The sequence below is a fragment of the Dunckerocampus dactyliophorus genome, chromosome 17 (genome assembly GCF_027744805.1).
Source record: "Dunckerocampus dactyliophorus isolate RoL2022-P2 chromosome 17, RoL_Ddac_1.1, whole genome shotgun sequence".
In the NCBI taxonomy this organism is placed as follows: domain Eukaryota; kingdom Metazoa; phylum Chordata; class Actinopteri; order Syngnathiformes; family Syngnathidae; genus Dunckerocampus; species Dunckerocampus dactyliophorus.
This window is the reverse complement of record NC_072835.1, coordinates 2100184-2117666: the sequence shown is the minus strand read 5'-3', so window position 1 is coordinate 2117666 and position 17483 is coordinate 2100184. Positions and strand designations below refer to the sequence as shown.

The 17483-nt window shown below is 40.4% G+C and overlaps 1 protein-coding gene across 2 annotated transcripts in view; it reads left to right on the top strand.

Moving 5' to 3' along the window:
• The first annotated feature begins 8151 nt into the window (after positions 1 to 8151).
• ash2l (ash2 like, histone lysine methyltransferase complex subunit) overlaps positions 8152 to 17483 on the top strand; it is a 13072-nt gene continuing 3740 nt past the window's right edge. The window contains exons 1-12 of one of the 2 annotated variants that reach the window (XM_054756564.1): positions 8152 to 8221; positions 8683 to 8749; positions 8848 to 8990; positions 9071 to 9159; positions 9242 to 9336; positions 10377 to 10472; positions 10538 to 10633; positions 10701 to 10776; positions 10890 to 10907; positions 15037 to 15136; positions 16999 to 17216; positions 17298 to 17465. In XM_054756564.1, coding sequence (XP_054612539.1) covers positions 8163 to 8221; positions 8683 to 8749; positions 8848 to 8990; positions 9071 to 9159; positions 9242 to 9336; positions 10377 to 10472; positions 10538 to 10633; positions 10701 to 10776; positions 10890 to 10907; positions 15037 to 15136; positions 16999 to 17216; positions 17298 to 17465 — 1225 coding nt within the window. In that variant the 5' untranslated portion in view covers positions 8152 to 8162. Of the gene's footprint in view, positions 8222 to 8682; positions 8751 to 8845; positions 8991 to 9070; positions 9160 to 9241; positions 9337 to 10376; positions 10473 to 10537; positions 10634 to 10700; positions 10777 to 10889; positions 10908 to 15036; positions 15137 to 16998; positions 17217 to 17297; positions 17466 to 17483 lie in introns of both variants that reach the window. The other variant, XM_054756565.1, reaches the window with a different exon arrangement.

Here is a 17483-nt window from a genome sequence, read left to right as displayed (position 1 = left end):
CCCAAACAAAAACAAAAACAACATTAAGTCTCATCTCAATTTTGCCAGAAAACATCTTGATGATCCCCAAAACCTTTGGGAAAATACTCTGTGGTCTGACGAGACAAAAGGTGAACTTTTTGGAAGGTGTGTGTCCCATTACATCTGGAGTAAAAGTAACGCCGCATTTCAGAACATCATCACAGCAACAGTAAAATATGGTGGTGGTAGTGTGATGGTCTTCAGGACCTGGAAGACTTGCTGTGATAAATGGAAGCATGAATTGTGCTGAAGGAGAATGTCGGCCATGTTGGTGACCTCAAGCTGAAAGCAACTTGGGTTCTGCAGCAGGACAATGATCCAAAACACACCAGCAAGTCCACCTCAGGGGACGTTTGCAGTCCTCAACTGTTTTTTCATTGGCCTGTGGCACATTCTAAAAATATAATTTAAGAAGAATTTAAAAAAAAAAAATTTTGAAAAATCAGCAGTAATTTTACAGGAATAAAGTTAAAATATTAGGAGAAGAAAAGTTGAAATCTAAACAAGAAAAGACAATTTCACAAGAATAAAGTAATATGTGGAAAAGTAGCATAAGTAGTAGTAGCAAAGTTGAAATATTAAAGAAAAAATGTTTTTTTACATCAATGTTATGAAAAACAAACAAAAGATTGAAGTAATTCTTGGAAAAATTTGTTGGTCAAAAAGAATATTAACTTATTTGAGTCAAAATATAATGGGAATAAAATCCTAATATTACAGGAAGAAAGGTGAAATATTTGTAAAATTACTGGGAAAAAACGCAGCAATAAATAAGAGAAAAACTGTACTCTAATGAGAATAAAGTTGAAATTTTACAAGAATAAACACTTAATATTATGAGGAAAAATAATGTCATTTTAGCAGCATATCTTTGAAGTATTAAAAAAAAAAAGTTGTTTTTTTTCCTAAGTCGTAATAGAGAGAAAAAAAACAAAGAGTGAAGTTGTAATTTTTGGAGAATTAGAGGCAAAACATGGGAATAAAGTCATAATATTCCAAGAAGAAAGTTTAAATATTTGTAAAATTATTGAAAAAAAATGCAGAATTAAAGTGAAAATATTAAGAGAATTTTTTTTTTATGAGATAAAAAAATCACAAATTTACGAGAATAAATTCGCACTATTACGAGGAAAATGTCATTTTTAGCAGAATAGTGATGAAATATTAAAGGAAATTTTTTTTTAAGAGGAACGTTGAAACAGCTGGAAATAAAAAAACAGCAAAAATGGAAAGCACAGCTGTAATTTTATGAGCATAAAGTCAAAATATTAAGAGAAAAATAGTTTTCTCATGAGAAAAACGTTTTATGGGAGAAAAGATTCAAGGGTTTTATTGTCATATGCACAGTAAAACAGGTAATACAGGGTCAGGCAAAATGATCTGACACATTTGTAGGTTAAATAAAAGGCAAATAAAAAAGTACCTATAATGCCATTCTGTTTCATTATGTTTTAAAAACAAAATCAGTCAAATGGGATCCATTATTGTCCACACACTCAATGCAGATCCAGCAGCTGTGAAGTTGGTCACCATAACAAGATGGTGTTTGCTGCTACGGGATCACGTCGACCAAGATTCAAGTGCAAACGGAACGCTCGTCGTGTTGCAGTTCCAGATTCCTTTGTTTTGATAAACGTTTCCACAATGAAAGCGCGATGCTCACCAGTCCAATTCATGGCAGCAACGGAAAAAGAAACAAAGCAAAATGGCATTATGTGTACTTTTCGAAAATAAAAACACTTTTTTGTTTCTTTACTTTATTTGCCTTTTATTTAACCTACAAATGTGTCAGATCATTTTGCCTGACCCCGTACTACGCAATGAAATTCTTATTCTGTTCATTCTCCCAAATAAAGGAAAAACATGAGAAAATGATTAAGAACATAAACATTAATACCAATAAATTAAAAGCAACAAGAACAGAAGAAACAATAATTCCAATATATTAAAAGCAACAATAATATGTTCAGTGTTATGAGCGTGTGTTGCGTGTGTGTGTGCTTCATTGAGAAGCCTGAAGAGCGTGTAGAGGAGCGGACTCAGCACACACCCCTGGGGGGTCCCAGTGCTCACAATTCTTGAGCTGGATGTGCGATTGTGGACTCTGCCTGCCTGGGGCCTGCCTGTTAGAAAGTTCAGCAGCCAGTTGCAGAGGTAACATGAGGAAATATGTCATTTCAGCAGCATGGTGTTGAAATATTAAAGAGGAAAGTTAAAATAGCTAGAAATTAAACAAAAAAAAACAGCTGTAATTTTACGAGAATAAACTCAAAATATTAAGATTAAAAAAAAAGTCGTAACCAAATGAGAAAAGAAAGTAATTTTACGCAAATAAAATTGTAATATTACGGGCAAAAAGAATGTCATTGCAGTAGCATTTCACCTACACGACATGACAAAGCTGAGATGAAATATATATTTACAAAGTACAAAAGTGACAAAGTTGCATCTTTTCATTTTTCACAATGTGGCCCTCACTGGTAAAAGTTTGGACACCCCCGTTGTACCGTGTTACCTTCATGGGTCACATGATGTGATCCCATGATAAGAAGCGTATAGTCCACGCATCGCGAGACGAGCATCAGCAGTACAAATGGTGTCGGGGCAGCGGCGGCGGTACGAAGAGGCGTGGCGGCGTGCGCTGGGCGCAGTAGAAGGGGCTGCAGGCGAGCGAGAAGCAGGTGGGGGGCGCCTGCCAGGCCCACGTGGCGTTGTTGTTGTTGTCGTCCTCCTCCCCCTCCCCCTCCGCCACCTGCAGGCGCTCCTTCCTCCACTTGGTGCGGCGGTTCTGGAACCAGATCTTGACCTGGGTCTCGGAGAGGCGCAGCGCGGCGGCGATGGCGTGACGCTCCAGCACGGACAGGTAGCGACAGCGGCGGAAGCTGAGCTCCAGCGTGTGCAGCTGCTCCAGCGAGAAGACAGTGCGCACGCGACGACCGCTCACCTTTGACCCAAGAGGCGCGGCGCGGCGCGGAGACGCCGGCGTGCATCCGCCGGTGTCGCCTTCTGACGCCGGGCGTTGTTTCTCCCCGCTTTCCTCTCGCCTTGCAGACGCTGCTTGAAGGAAAAGTGAGCGTTATTGTTTTGGTAATCCTTCAGGAAGTCTTCATAGGAGTCTTTCTCACCTGGTGCCCGGTCGCTAGCTTTGCCAGTGAACTTGTGGGGGTCCAGGATGTCTTCCACAGAGAAGGCCGTCTTGTGTCTGAGGGGGACTTTGCCGAACGGCTGCATGATGCTCGCTGATGTTGGACCTCAGCCCAGCCTCATCCTCTGCTTAAATACCGAGACGTTTCCATGTGATGAAAGCAGGACAATGGCAGCACACTCCTTGGCGGGGGGCTCCAGTCAGTTATTTATTGGCGGGCATGTGGTTAAAATGTGCCCCCTTTCTTAGGCTGCATGTCACTTTTTGTACTTTAGCTTGTCATTAGCTGCCGGCCTGAGATTTTACGCCAGTAAGAAGCGCAAGGGACGCTTGTGATGCTAATTGCCGGACTTGTGATGCTAATTGATGGACTCCTCAAAGGGAAAGTGTGCTCCTTTTCTTTGCAAATCACCACTTTTGTCCTTTTGACTCAAAGCACAACTTTATGACTCTTTAGACGTCCCATGAGCCGGCACAGAGGTCACATTGTTACATAGATAGATAGATAATAGATAGACGACCAGAAAATTCTTAAAGGAAATTTTGATCAGAGTGAACCTCTGGCCCGGTGTTTGCTAGCATGCTACAATGTCATGCCATGTATAATTTAGCACGTAAATCTGAGTAAATTAGCTAAAATGCTAACAGTTAGCATGCCTAGCACTAAGTATGGAAAGTGCCCGGAGACACATGAATGAATGAACTGCATGCGGGAATACAGTGTTTTCCACAACGTGGGTAAATAATGCTCTCGAAATGATGTTCTAATGGCCACATCGCGCAGGCTGTACCGTCAGAGGTCATTGCCAAGTCTGACCTGTGAAATGTTATTTAGCACATGAATGAGGCATCTTTTACGTCGACGTACGCTCCGGTGCTCGATGCGGCGTCTACACGTGTCTACAAGCTACCCCGCTTGCCACCCCGAAGTATATGCTCGAATATACGCTGCGTGACTGTTACGGCGCTTAAAGGGCCTTATCGGCTTTCATTGCAGGCACAAAACCCATACTGATGTTGCATTTTTATGCCAATGGTAGGCCAATATTATCGAACATCCCTAATGTTAACGCATGCGCGCACACACAGATTAGTTCCAAATGTGAAAATTGTAAATAGTTCATAGTGTTATATTTGTAAATTAATTGTTATTTTGATGTGAAACAACCCTGGTTTGTGTTGTTTATGTTGTGGTTTAGTTGTTTAGATATTTGAGCTGTCACAAAAGCAACAAATCTTTGTGTCAAAGTGCACGTTATGCTTGAAATGTATCTTTTCACAAAAAGCTGTTTGTCTCCCCTCTTTAGTTGGGAACTGATATTTTCCTGAAACGTACCTATGTTTTACTGCCGATTACTAAAGAGCAGAAAAAGGTAGAAACAAACTTTTTTTTCTGATGAAAGACAGGGTTGTAATCTTTGTTTTGGAAGGTTCCATGTTTATACAGCCATAGAACACCATCATCCGTGTGCCTTGAAAGATCAGTCAAAATGGCCGGTGCCGCAGGGGATGTCTTTTGAAAAATGGCTGGGATTGAATAAGTTAAATAAAAAAAATATATATATATATATATATAATGTATTACTATAATTATTGATTGACTTCTTTAGTGGGTATTTGTATTGTAATTTAGATTTTTTTGGTCATTTGTTTAAGCATGTAAATAGTGTGAGCTTTATCATCCAAGGGTAAAAACAATGCCATTCCGATTCTTTTGTAAGCGTTACGTAAATGGGTGATGGAGGGTTAGGTGGGGGTCTGGCTGGCCTTTAATTGGCCGCTCATGAGCACGATGGTGTTTCTAACCTAATGACAGCGTGGTGACGCTTACAGGATATCCAGCTTGTGTTTCACGTGTCGGCACACGTGCGAGCGGGAGGATGAGAGCGATGACAACACGGCCGTTTCTGAGCCTTAAAGGGTGCAGTAAAAGCTTTGTGCAGTGAGGTGCTGAGCGTGAAGGTGGCGAGGTGCTGTGGAGGCGGCAGATGCCGAGGAGCGCGGACACCTGCGGGGTGACTCGTGTCAGCAGATGTCACCGGGACCGCCTCACCCTCGCTGACCTTTGTATGCATGGAGAGACGGACATGGTATTTCCAGAATGCAATGATGAATGAATGAATTCTAAGCATCAGCAAACTCTTCTCCCATCTCTGCCCAAAACATAAAACAAGATAAGATGTACTTTGAGTAGGGACTAGTAGGCGTTTATGATGTAATATAGGCAATACGTATGTTTGAAATATAGATCAAGACAACTGGATAAATCAGGTGTGTCCAAAGTGTGGCCCGTGGCACATTCTAAAAATATCATTTAACAACAACAACAACAAAATTGAAAAATCTCCAGTAATGAAGTCAAAATATAAAGAGAAAAATGTTGTAATCCAACGAGAAAGTCGTAATTTTACAAGCTTTATGTCTTAATATGGTGAGGAAAAATTTGACTAGCATGAAGTTCAAATATTCAAAGAAAAAACTGATTTCTGAAATGGTGTGATATCACGAGAAACAAACAAAACAACAAACAAACTTGTCATTTTTGGAAAATTATGTTGCAGAAAAAGTTATAATTAGGAGAAGAAAATTTACAAGAACAAAGATGAAATAGTTGGAAATTTACCGCAATAAAGTCAAAATATTAACAGCAAAAAGTCGTATTCTAACTGGAAAAATGTTCACAATTTTATGAGAATAAACTCGTAATATTGTGAGGAAAAATAATTTTGTTTAAGTAGCATAGAGTTGAAATATTAAATAATATTAAATATATTTTTAAATATATTTAAAAAGTTGTAGCATTATGAGAAACAAACAAAACAAAATAAAGTTGGCATTTTTGGAAAATTAGGTTGAGGAAAAAGTTATAATGTTCTGAAAATAAAGTCAAAATATTATGGCAATAAAGTCATAATTACGAGAAGACCGCTTACAAGAACAAAGTTGAAAGAGTTGGAAAATTAAAAAGAAAAAAAAGCTGTAATTTTACCAAAATAAAGTCAAAATATTAAGAGAATAAAAGTCGTATTCTGCCAGGAAAAAACCTCACAATTTTATGAGAATAAACTTGTAAATTATGAGGAAAAAATCCTTTTAGTAGCATAAAGTTTAAATATTAAAGAAAAAAGACATTTTTTAAAAGTTGTAATTTTATGAAAAACCAAACAATGAATAAAGTTGTCATTTTTGGAATATTAGGTTGCGGAAAAAGTTGTAATGTGACGACAATAATAAAGTCATACTCTAACGCGAAAAAAGGTCACAATTTTATGACAATAAAGAAACAAAACAACAAATGGAGTTGTAATCTTTGGAAAATCAGTTTGCGGAAAAAGTTCAAATATTATGAGAATAAAGTCCTAATAATGAGAAGAAAATTGACAAGAACAAAGTTCAAATATTTAAACTTTGACAGCAGAAATGAAAGAACAGCTGGAATTTGACAAGAATAAAGTTGTATTCTAACTGGGAAAAAAGTCACAATTTCATGGGAATAAAGTTGTCATATGAGGAAAAATAATGCCATTTTAGTGGAAAGAAAATTATTATTATTTTTTTTTAAGTCACACTATTATCAGAAACAAAAAAATAATAAAGTTGTAACTTTTGGACAATTATGGTGGGAGAAAAAGTTTTAACATTACGGGAATAAAGTCACGATATTGTGAGAAGAAAATTCCCGTAGATTATTTAAAAAGAAAGTATAAATGGGGGGGAAAAAGAGAAGAAAAAGACTGAAGCTTGTACTAATAATAGTCTTTTTCACTTATATTATGTACATATATATTATGTACATTTGTAAATACATGCATGGGTGTGTATTGTAGTGCATATGTATGCATGCATAGATGTTATGTTCCCATCTTTTTCCTTTCATTATTTTGTATAATCTTATTTTCATTGTATTGTTGTATATATATATTTCAATCATTTATTTTGTGGATGAAGTAGTAGAAGTTTGTAGCTTATTACTACATGACGTTAGAAGGTGTGCAGGTGTCATTCCTTCGGCATCACAGATGTCTCCATTCAGAAGGGAAAGGGGAGGCCGACACGCCGCCATTATCTTGCCAACAATAGCCTGAAGGCGTTTATCACGGCACCCAGGGGTGCTGTTAGCCTTGCACTCCTTTGTGCTATTAACAACTTTGGCGGTGTGGAAGAAAGGCGCCCACAGACCTGTAAAGACATTTGACCCTCAGGTGGTCCGGCCTCATCGTCACCACACTTGGAAACAGTTCAGTGAGAACAAGAATATTGTGTTAGGAAAGCGTGTTGTGTTGAAGTAGTTTAACATTATACATATACTTGGGGAAACCATCACATTGTACAAACATATGTCCCAAGTATATTAGTGCATGTGTGACAGTATAAATGAGAGGAATGAACTTAAATGTCTTTGTAGAAAGGCGCTTTATGAAAGTAAGTACATTGCCTTGTATTGATTTACAGCACAGCCTGGACCCATCCAATATGGCGGTGACGTTGACGGATGGCTCAGCACTCGGTGCGGCGTCCAATTACTGTATGTCTATGCCCAAGACCAAAGGTCACATAGTCCACTTTTTTATAGCTGTTTCAAGCAATGCCTGTAACATAACATTACGAGTTTTTTTCTAATAAATGTAGGAATTTATTATCGTAATATTACTAGTTTTCTAGTAAATTTACGACTACATTATAGCAAATTTACGAATTAATTCTCAAAATCCCAGATAATTTTAATACTCTGGAGACAGCTATAAAACGGGGGGACTTATGTGACCCTTGGCCTTGGGCAAAGGTAATATTACGACTCTATTTCTTGCAAATTTACGACTTTAACTCGTAAATTTTCGACTTTATTCTCGAAATCTCCGCTGTAGAGAACCGCTGTGTGTCTGTTTGAAATTTGTTTTCCAGCATCAGTTCATTTCCTAACCTGTGGCGTCGCTGTGGAGCACACCGGCTGTCGCTTACTGTTCTCGCGATGTTTTGCTCTTGAATGAATTCAAACATGGCGTCAGAAGGAGAAGCGGGTAGCGGAGTAGTGGCTGAAGCCGACACAGCGAAGAGGTTTGTTTGCTTTGTTTGCTCGTCCGCGTCGCAATGCTTGAAAGGTGTAAGCAGCACGTCTTATTAACGGTACACATATTGAGCACACCTAGGCGTCATTTTGTCTTCAAAGTTGTGCGCTAGCTTGCTAGCTGTAGAAGTAGTGAATAAACAAGCTGAATGTATGCGTTGTTTAGGGAAACCAAACAGCACACTGACGTATCCTATCAATGTATGCTTTAATGTCAATCTTCAAGTATTACTGGAATAGTTGTAACTTAACTTTGCATCGAAACAGCAACATATATTCCCAACTATATGAACGGATGTTTGAATGAGTTGGTTATTTGCGCTCAGTCTGAGTTTCTTACAAAATGATGTGATGTTTACTGTTTTGCCTTGGCAAAGACGGCTTTGGTGTTGTGTGTTTGTTTTTTCTCTGAATTGTTTGAAGAAACAAAATGTTTATATGCCGTATTTAGTGACGCTGCGTTCAGCGAGCTTCCGGTCAGCATGGACACAGAGTCATCCGGCGGCAAGGAGGGCATGGTGAGTTCTCATGTTATCCTACGATGACGATGATGATGATGATGATGATGATGATGATGATGTGTTGTCATGTGACGAGGCTGTGTTTTCTGCTGGAGGTGACGGGCGATGCCTCTGAGGCGGCCGACACCCTTACGGGGTCGGGGGACGAGGACAACGGGAGACAGTTAGGGGAAGTGGAGTTGCAGTGCGCCTTGTGTACAAAGTGGTTCACTGCCGACACGTTTGCCATCAACACAGCGTACGTACACATCACAAGCACGCGGGCAGGATAGAAATATCATGGCGTCGCCGCAACCTTTGCCTTGTCTTCTTCTGCAGGACTTGTCTCCCCTTCATGACCAACTATGTGTTCCACTGCAACGTTTGTCATCACAGCGGCAACACGTATTTCCTCAGGAAACAAGCCAGTATGCTCCCTCGCCCACGGCTCAACTCCATCGTGGTTGTTTTGCTCGTCACGGTGGTCTTTTTTTTTCTTTTTTTTCTCAGACCTGAAGGAGATGTGTCTCACAGCGCTGGCGAACCTGACGTGGAGGTCCAGAACCCAAGACGAGCACCCCAAGACCATGTTCTCTAAAGACAAGGTGAACACTGACTGCATGGAGCTGCAGAAATGATGTCAATAAAATAAGACAATTTAGTTTGTGCAATAAAATAGCGGCGTGGACACCTGTTCAAAGCAATTCTTAAATGACTTCTGTAGTCACCTGGTGCTTTATAAAAAAAATATCATTTCAATAAGATTAAATTAACGTGACCTTGTTGGGGTGGTGGGGCACCCCCCTAATAATATAATGGTAGGGGAAACACCGCAGTGGTACCTCCTAAAGATGAAAAAGCCCCTGTGCTCGTTTCATCTCAATTCCAGCAACGTTTTTAGGAAAAACACGCCTCTAAAGCACAGGTGTTAAACTCAAGGCCCGGGGGTGCCGCATTCGGCCCGCCATATCATTTTATGTGACAAAAAGACACATGTTGTTTCACTATTTCAGAATTATTTAAAAAAAATTGTTTACATATTTTAATTTTATTAGTCAATGACAACACACCTGAACTCAAAATGCAGTTTTTAAATGAAAGTTTTTATTAAGGGAGAAAAAAAAATCCAAAGCTACATGGCCCTGTGTGGAAAAAGCGATGCCCCCCCCCATTTCATTTAAAAACTGCATTTTGTGCTCAGTTGTGTTGTCATTGACTAATAAAATTAAAATATGTAAACACTTTTTTTTTTTTTTAAATAATTCTGAAATAGTGAAACAATATGTGTCTTTTTGTCATATAAAATGATATGGCGGCCCGAATGCGGCCCCCCGGGCCTTGAGTTTACATTTGTTTGATGATCTGAAACATTTAAGTTTGACAAACATGCAAAAAAAATAAGAAATCAGGAAGGGGGCAAACACTATAAACACATATACAGTAAATGAATACGGTTTGACAGTTACAGGTGGCCCTCTGAGGGTAACAGTAACTGTGATGTGGCCCACAGTGAAAAGCACTTTGGCGCCCCTGCTCTGACATCAGATAAAAGTCAGAATTGAAAAGTGCGGCCATAGATGGTGTCACACGGATGCCCTGTCTTTTGTTGTCACGGTGATCTTCGTACCTGTCTCCTTTCATGCAGGATATCATTCCCTTCATTGACAAGTATTGGGAGTGCATGACCACCCGACAGAGGCCCGGGAAGCTCACCTGGCCAAACAACATTGTGAAGACGATGGTAAGGTGTTGTCATAGGGGAGGAGGCCACATGTTCTTAGAGGTCACTAGTGTTTTGTTTCCCAGAGCAAAGAGCGAGATGTTTTCCTGGTCAAGGAACATCCTGACCCCGGCAGTAAAGACCCAGAGGAGGAGTACCCCAAGTTTGGCCTGCTGGACCAGGTATTAACACACACACACACACACGCCACAGGAAGTGAGACTGACAGTTGATGTCATCGTGGCGTAGGACCTAGGTAACATCGGACCGTCGTATGACTCGCAGAAGCAGTCCGCTGTGCCGCCCGCTGCAGGAGGCCTCAACGGTAAAACATGAGTAAATTCTTCATGAAGCTGTGAATGAACAAAGAGGTCTTGTGCTGTCCAAAGTCCAAACTGAGTCGCTGTTGACCGTGACGGACATTCTGTTGTGTTCCAGGTGGAAACGCTTACTCAGGTGAATATTTGGTATTTTGGCAGCTTATGGATGATGTTTTTGTGTCTTGTGGCCCGCTGGGTGGAAGTTGATCGTCAGGCTTCAATTAGACTTGGAATCTAACTAGGGATGGGCATGAACCATCCAGGTATTCATAGCCCGTTAGGAAAAATCATGCCAATCACATACTGCACAGCAGGGGTGTCCAAAGGTTTTTCCAGCGAGGGCCACATCTTGAAAAATGAAAAGATGCAACTTTGCCACTATTTTGTAAATGTAGGTATGCTAAGTAGTTGTATATATTTCAAGAAAAAAATCTGCATCTTAGCTTTGTCACACACTGTAGATGAAAAAGCCTATTATTATCATCAACTTCACTCTTTTTTTTCCCCAATTTTTGCTGTTGTATTTTAAAAATGTTTCAAATATTTCAACTTTCTTCTTAAATAATCTTTGTAAATTTTCTATTTTTAATATTATGACTTTATGTAACGGATGCCAGCCTGTGAGGCTATGCAAGTGTACGTCGGTAAACCTCGCTCCCTCTGCCTTAAGAGCTGCGCTGAACACGCAGTCAACAGTCCGGGCTTTTGGCCGTGTGGTCAGCGCTCTCGCCTCCCGTTACGAAGGTCCTGTGTTCGAGCCCCGGTGCGGGCGGTGCGAAACAGGGCGGTGTACCTTTATTCCTATAATATTCAAACTTTTTCCCCAACCTGATTTCCCCAAAATGGCAACTTTATTTTGTTTATTATAATATTGCAACTTAAAATTTTTCTTCTTTCATATTTCCACTCTGTGCGACTAAAATGACATTATTTGTCCTCATATTACTGGTCTCTTCTCATAAATGTACTTAATGAGATCAATTACATTTTCCAACTGTTTCAACTTTGTTGTTGTACATTTTTTTCTTGTAATTATGACTTTATTCTCGTAACATTATAACCGTTTCCGCAACCCAATTTTCCAAAAATTTGAACTTTATTTGTTTTTGTTTGTTTCTCAAAATATTACAACTTGGAGAAAAAAAGGCTTTTTTTCTTTAACATTTCAACTTTATGCTACTAAAATGACATTGTTTTTCCTCATATTACGAGTTTATTCTCATAAAATGGTGATCTTTCTTTCTATTGGTAATTCTATATGTAATATTATAACTTTATTCCCATAATATTGTAACTTTTCACCGAACCTAATTTTCCAAAAATGACCATTATCAGATCATACATTGCAACTTAGCAACAAAAAAAATGTATTTTGTATTTCATATTTCAACTAGCTACTAAAATGACATATTTTCACATATTACTGGTCTATTCTCGTAAATATGAGTTTTTGTTCTTGTAGAATAAAACTTTTTCCTTGTGATATTTTTACTTTATTTTTGACCGAAAAAAAATTGTCTTCAATATTTCCACTCTAAGCTATTAAAATGACATTTTTTGTCATAATCTTATGAGTTCATTCTCCTAAAATGGCAACTTTTTTTCTCGTTAGAATACAACTTTTTCTTTTTTTGGTAAATATTTTTACTTAATTCTCATAAAATTACTGCTGTTTTTCTCATTTCTGCTGTAATTTTTACAATTTTTATTTTCCAACTATTTCAGTGTTTTTCTCGTACATTTTCTTCTCATAATTATGACTTTGTTCCCATAATATTTTGATGTTATTGTAACTTTTTCCACAGCCTAATTTCCCAAAGATGACCACTTTATTTGTTGTTTTGTTTGTCATATTACGATAAAATATAGATATATATTTTTTCTTTAATATTTCATCTTTATGCTACTAAAATGACCTTATTTTTCTTGTTATTCTTGTAAAACTACGACTTGTTCTTGTTAGGTTACAGCTTTTTTGTCTTAATATTTTGACTTCAACTTTGCAAAATTACTACTGATTATTAAATTTCTGCATCTTTTTTTTGGTTTGTTAAATTGTGTGGGTCCCGGGCCACACTTTGGACACCCCTGACAGAGCGGTCATATTAAGGAGGTAATTGATGTCAACTGCTTCAGTACCTGGCAGCAACCAGCAGAGGGCACCAAGACAGTTTTCTGTAGGAAATCAACATGAAAGGGCAAGCTGAAGTGTTGTTAGACTATTTACAACGAAAGGAAGTACAGGTGGTCCTCCGGTTTCGTTCCTACGACTGAGATGTAAGTTGAGTTTGTGTAAGTGGGAACTTGTGTCTAAATGATGGCTAAATCAACTCCGAAGTCACGTGCGCTGTACACAGAACATGTGAAGTACATATCCAATACAGCAGTAAAAAGATTATGTGCACAAATAAATATGAATCCCCCACCCCGTGCTTGCATTTTCCCCCTAGAGCAGGGGTAGGGAACCCATGGCTCGGGAGCCAGATGTGGTTCTTCTGGTGGTTGCATCTGGCTCTCTGGCTTTAACACAATAACATTTTTTCGTTGTAATTTTATTTGGCAGAAATCACAGTGTTAAAAATAACATTGAAAATATAAAACTTCTTTATGCACTTAAATCCATCCATCCACTTTCTACCGCAAGCACAGAAGTCACATTAATGGTAAGAAGTATTTTACAGTATTTATTATTGGTAAGCTTCAATATAACACCGTTATTAAAAAGAGTAAATTCAGAGACTTATTATACTCTAAAATTGTTGGTCATGCTTAATAATGCACACATTTAGTTGAATTGTCAGTTGTTGTTAGTTGTATATGGCTCTCACGGAAATACATTTTAAAATATGTGGCTTTCTTAACTCTCTTAGCAGAAAAGGTTTCCGACCCCTGCCCTAGAGAATGCTGCCCTGGGCAGTTGCCCGTGTGGCCTATATGTAAAACTGCCGCGGGTTGCAAGGGAGGGAGAGACATGCTTATTGGCAGGAGGAAGTGTCAACAATGAGAGCACTACACTAAGTTATCAATGTCCATTTCATATGAGCAGATCTTTTCAAATGTTGAAAGATACTGCAGATGCACGATCTTATTCTTTTTTTTCCCCAAACCAATAATAATACTGATAACTTTCTACTTCTCCAGCGATATGATATCGATAACCAATAACTTTTATGTCTACTTTTTAAAAATTTAGATTGAAGTATCGTTTTGTGCACCTGGAGGTAAGAAGGACGGAACAAATTAGGATTTAACCAAGTGTACTTGATGATTTGTGCTAATCAAATATATCTTTACTACTTCCACGTCACGACTATCAGGAGAACCACAGTGTAGAGCGGGAGGAGCCACCTGGTGTGGCCCAGCAAGGTGCCCTGTATTCGGGCATACGCTCCGAGCAGCCGGTGTGACGCCACGAGGGTCTCTGGCAAACCTTTCAAATATTTAAAATAATATTTTATCATCACATCGTTAACATCACAGGCAGGAAATAGGAGCGCTTGATATGCTCATCCCCACACAACACTGGTAATCTCACCTCATTGCAGCGTGTTTTTCTTCAATAATTATCGTGCATCCCTCAAAGATACCATGTTTATCCACCAAGATGGTGCCAGCGTTTCAGCAGCTAGGAGTGAGGCTGGTGAAGTTAGCACGTCATCTGCTGGACTGCCTTTCATGCCCATCCTTAGCGCCAACGCAACAGCTCTTTTTGTGGTGCAGGTGTACCCGTCTGGTCCGCTTTGCTTTCGTTGGTCGACTTCCCGCTATGTGGCTTGCTGCTAACGGCACCCTGAGCCCCCCTGAAGGTCGCTGAAGTGACACTGTGTGTCACTTCCTGTTTGCCGCCAATGGTGTTCATCCAAAACTAGCGAGCCTCTTCCTGTGTCAGATATCGTGCATGTACAACGTGCACAGTGTCTAAGGTGCTTTCAGACATCTCAATCAATCAGCTTGATATTTTTGCAGGAAAGGCTGCTAGTGTTTGGAAGACACCTCCATGACTAATTCTCTGCTGCCTTGTCCCACGTGCACACAGCACCTGATAACCTGCTTTCACTGTTGGTGTGTGTGTGTGTGTGTGTGCGTGCGTGTGTGTGTGTGCGTGTGTGTGCGCGCGCACGCTCAGTTTTGCTTCTTTATTGTGTAACAGCCATGAAGATATCTCGCAGGTAGAGTCTGCGCGCCCCCCCATTTCTATTTCTCTGGAGGCCTTCTGTGTGATTTGTTTTTAGTGGTTGTGTGTTCTTGTGCTGTGTATTGTAAAGGCGCCTTAGCTCCTGTGCCTGGAAAAGGAAGAGGAGCCAAGCGTAAACAGCAGCAGCAGCAAGAGGGGGCCACCGCAGGAGCCACCAAGAGGACTCGAAGGTACGCTAGCCCAGTACGTTCTGGTCCAGGCCAGAAGCAGATGGATGGATGGATGGAGTATTTGGGTAAAACTTTACAATTTGAACTATGAACTTTAAAACCTTCAACATCAAAGAGTATGAGAACTTTGGGCCGGTATTCTCTTTTCAGAGTAGTCTTTACTAATTACTGGGACTCCTTCAGTCAGCTGTGTGTTGTTTACCTCCCGAACTACCTCCTCGACATGTTTGCAATCAAACAAAAATATGGCAAAACTGCAACAACACAACAAAACATGAAAACCAGACATAAACACCCAAGTGTGTGATAAATGATCACTTTTCTGGAGAGGTTTGTCATATACAGTGGATCCCCGCATGCAGTAATCCCTCCTTTGTTGTGGTCAATTGGTTCCAGACCTGACTGTGATGAGTGATACATTTCTGCAAAGTAGGGGTCCTTATTTATTAATAAAATGTTTTTGTAGTTGGAGCATAGAAAATCTCTTTGCAACCTTCTAAATGCAGTTTTTAACATTATTACAACCCTCTAGACATGAAATAACACCTCAAAAGCCACCTGGAAACTCCTATGACCCAATAGAGTAGACATAATAAAAAAAAATAAGACATCTTAAGCAAAGAAAACCGGGGACCACAACAATCGTAAGTGCGGTTGTAGCGGTAGCCTGACGACCCGGCTAAGGTTGGACCCAGACTCCGATTCCATCAATTCTATCAATTGTCATTCGTTAGTAGAGAGAATAATGATCTGAGGCATAATTAGGGCTTCTAATCTAATCAAATAATTGCAGCAGTCACTTTTAGATCATCTGCATCAAGCTAGCAGGACAGTTTGGAGGGGGAAGAGCGAGCCGTGTGTCAAAAATAGACATTTTTATTCACGACGTAATTCCTCTCCGTTCCCGAGTAGTCTTGAATAGTAACCCCTGTGAATAGTGGGGATCTACTGTAGAACTTTCTTTTCATGTAAACATGTACTGTACATCAGTGGTCCCCAACCTTTTTTGACCCACGGACCGGCTTGTGTTCCCACAAATCCCCCGCGGACCGGGGGGGTCGTACATTATAGCGATCTAATTTATCTCATGTATGATGTATTGTGTAAAACTAAGACATGAATAACATCAAATTAAAAGCACAAAATGAATGGCGACCCACCATCCACCAGTTCAAGTTCCAGCCAAGTGTTTCCAGAGAGATGATTACATGGCTGTTTGACGTGTGTGGTAAAAGGCAGTGTGCTAGCATGGATTAACTTGAGACAAATGTGCACATTAGCACTCAATAAGTCATCAAAACTTACCTTTATGCATTCCCACATAGTATCAGCATTTGACACCAAATATGAGATGAAAGAAAAATGGTCAAAATACAGTAGTAGTCTATCTGTGCAGCATGAGATAAAGTTAGCACACGCACAATGGACATGCGTCAAGTGAGACGGATGTAACATAGAGAATCCAGCCACTTTTCCAAATAAAGCATTAAAAAAATGAAATAATGGAAACTATTTTTTCTTTCTGTGCGACCCGGACCCAAATGACCCACGGCCCGGTACCGGGGACCCCTGCTGTACGTCACTGGAAAGCCCAGAGCCTCTAGTTACAGAACCCGTTGGAATCAATCGGTAGTTCCAAAACAGCGTTGCGAATCCTATCCTCAATGACAGTTTGGGTTTTAAAGGGTTTGTAATGAAATAATTTGGAAAAGTAGGCCGTACTTTTGCCCATTCCTGAAATATGCACTTCTTAGACCAAAGTGAGAGCCTGAGAAGTACAGGTGGTGTTTTATGGTAGTGGTTCCAGAATGATGTCAAACGCCGCTTTTCAACATGACCTTGGTCTGGTCCTCCTTCCACAGCGACCCGCTCTTCTCAGCCCAGCGTCTTCCCCCCCACGGTTACCCACTCGAGCACCCGTTCAACAAAGATGGCTACCGCTACATCCTGGCCGAGCCGGACCCCCACGCCCCTGACCCAGAGAAGCTGGAGCTGGACTGCTGGGCCGGGAAGCCCATCCCAGGGGATCTGTACCGGGCGTGTCTGTACGAGAGGGTGCTGCTGGCTTTACACGACCGAGGTTTGTACCGACGTCTCCAGTTCAACCCGCAAAGTTGTTTGCGTTTAGCAACTTGGACTTGAACGCGTTCTCACTTTGCAGCGCCCCAGCTGAAGATTTCAGATGACCGACTGACTGTGACGGGCGAGAAGGGCTACTCCATGGTGCGAGCCTCCCACGGCGTGCGGAAAGGCGCCTGGTACTTTGAGGTGTCCGTGGATGACATGCCTCCTGAGACGGCGGCCCGTCTCGGCTGGTCGCAGCCACTTGGTTAGCTGGTTTTCCTGT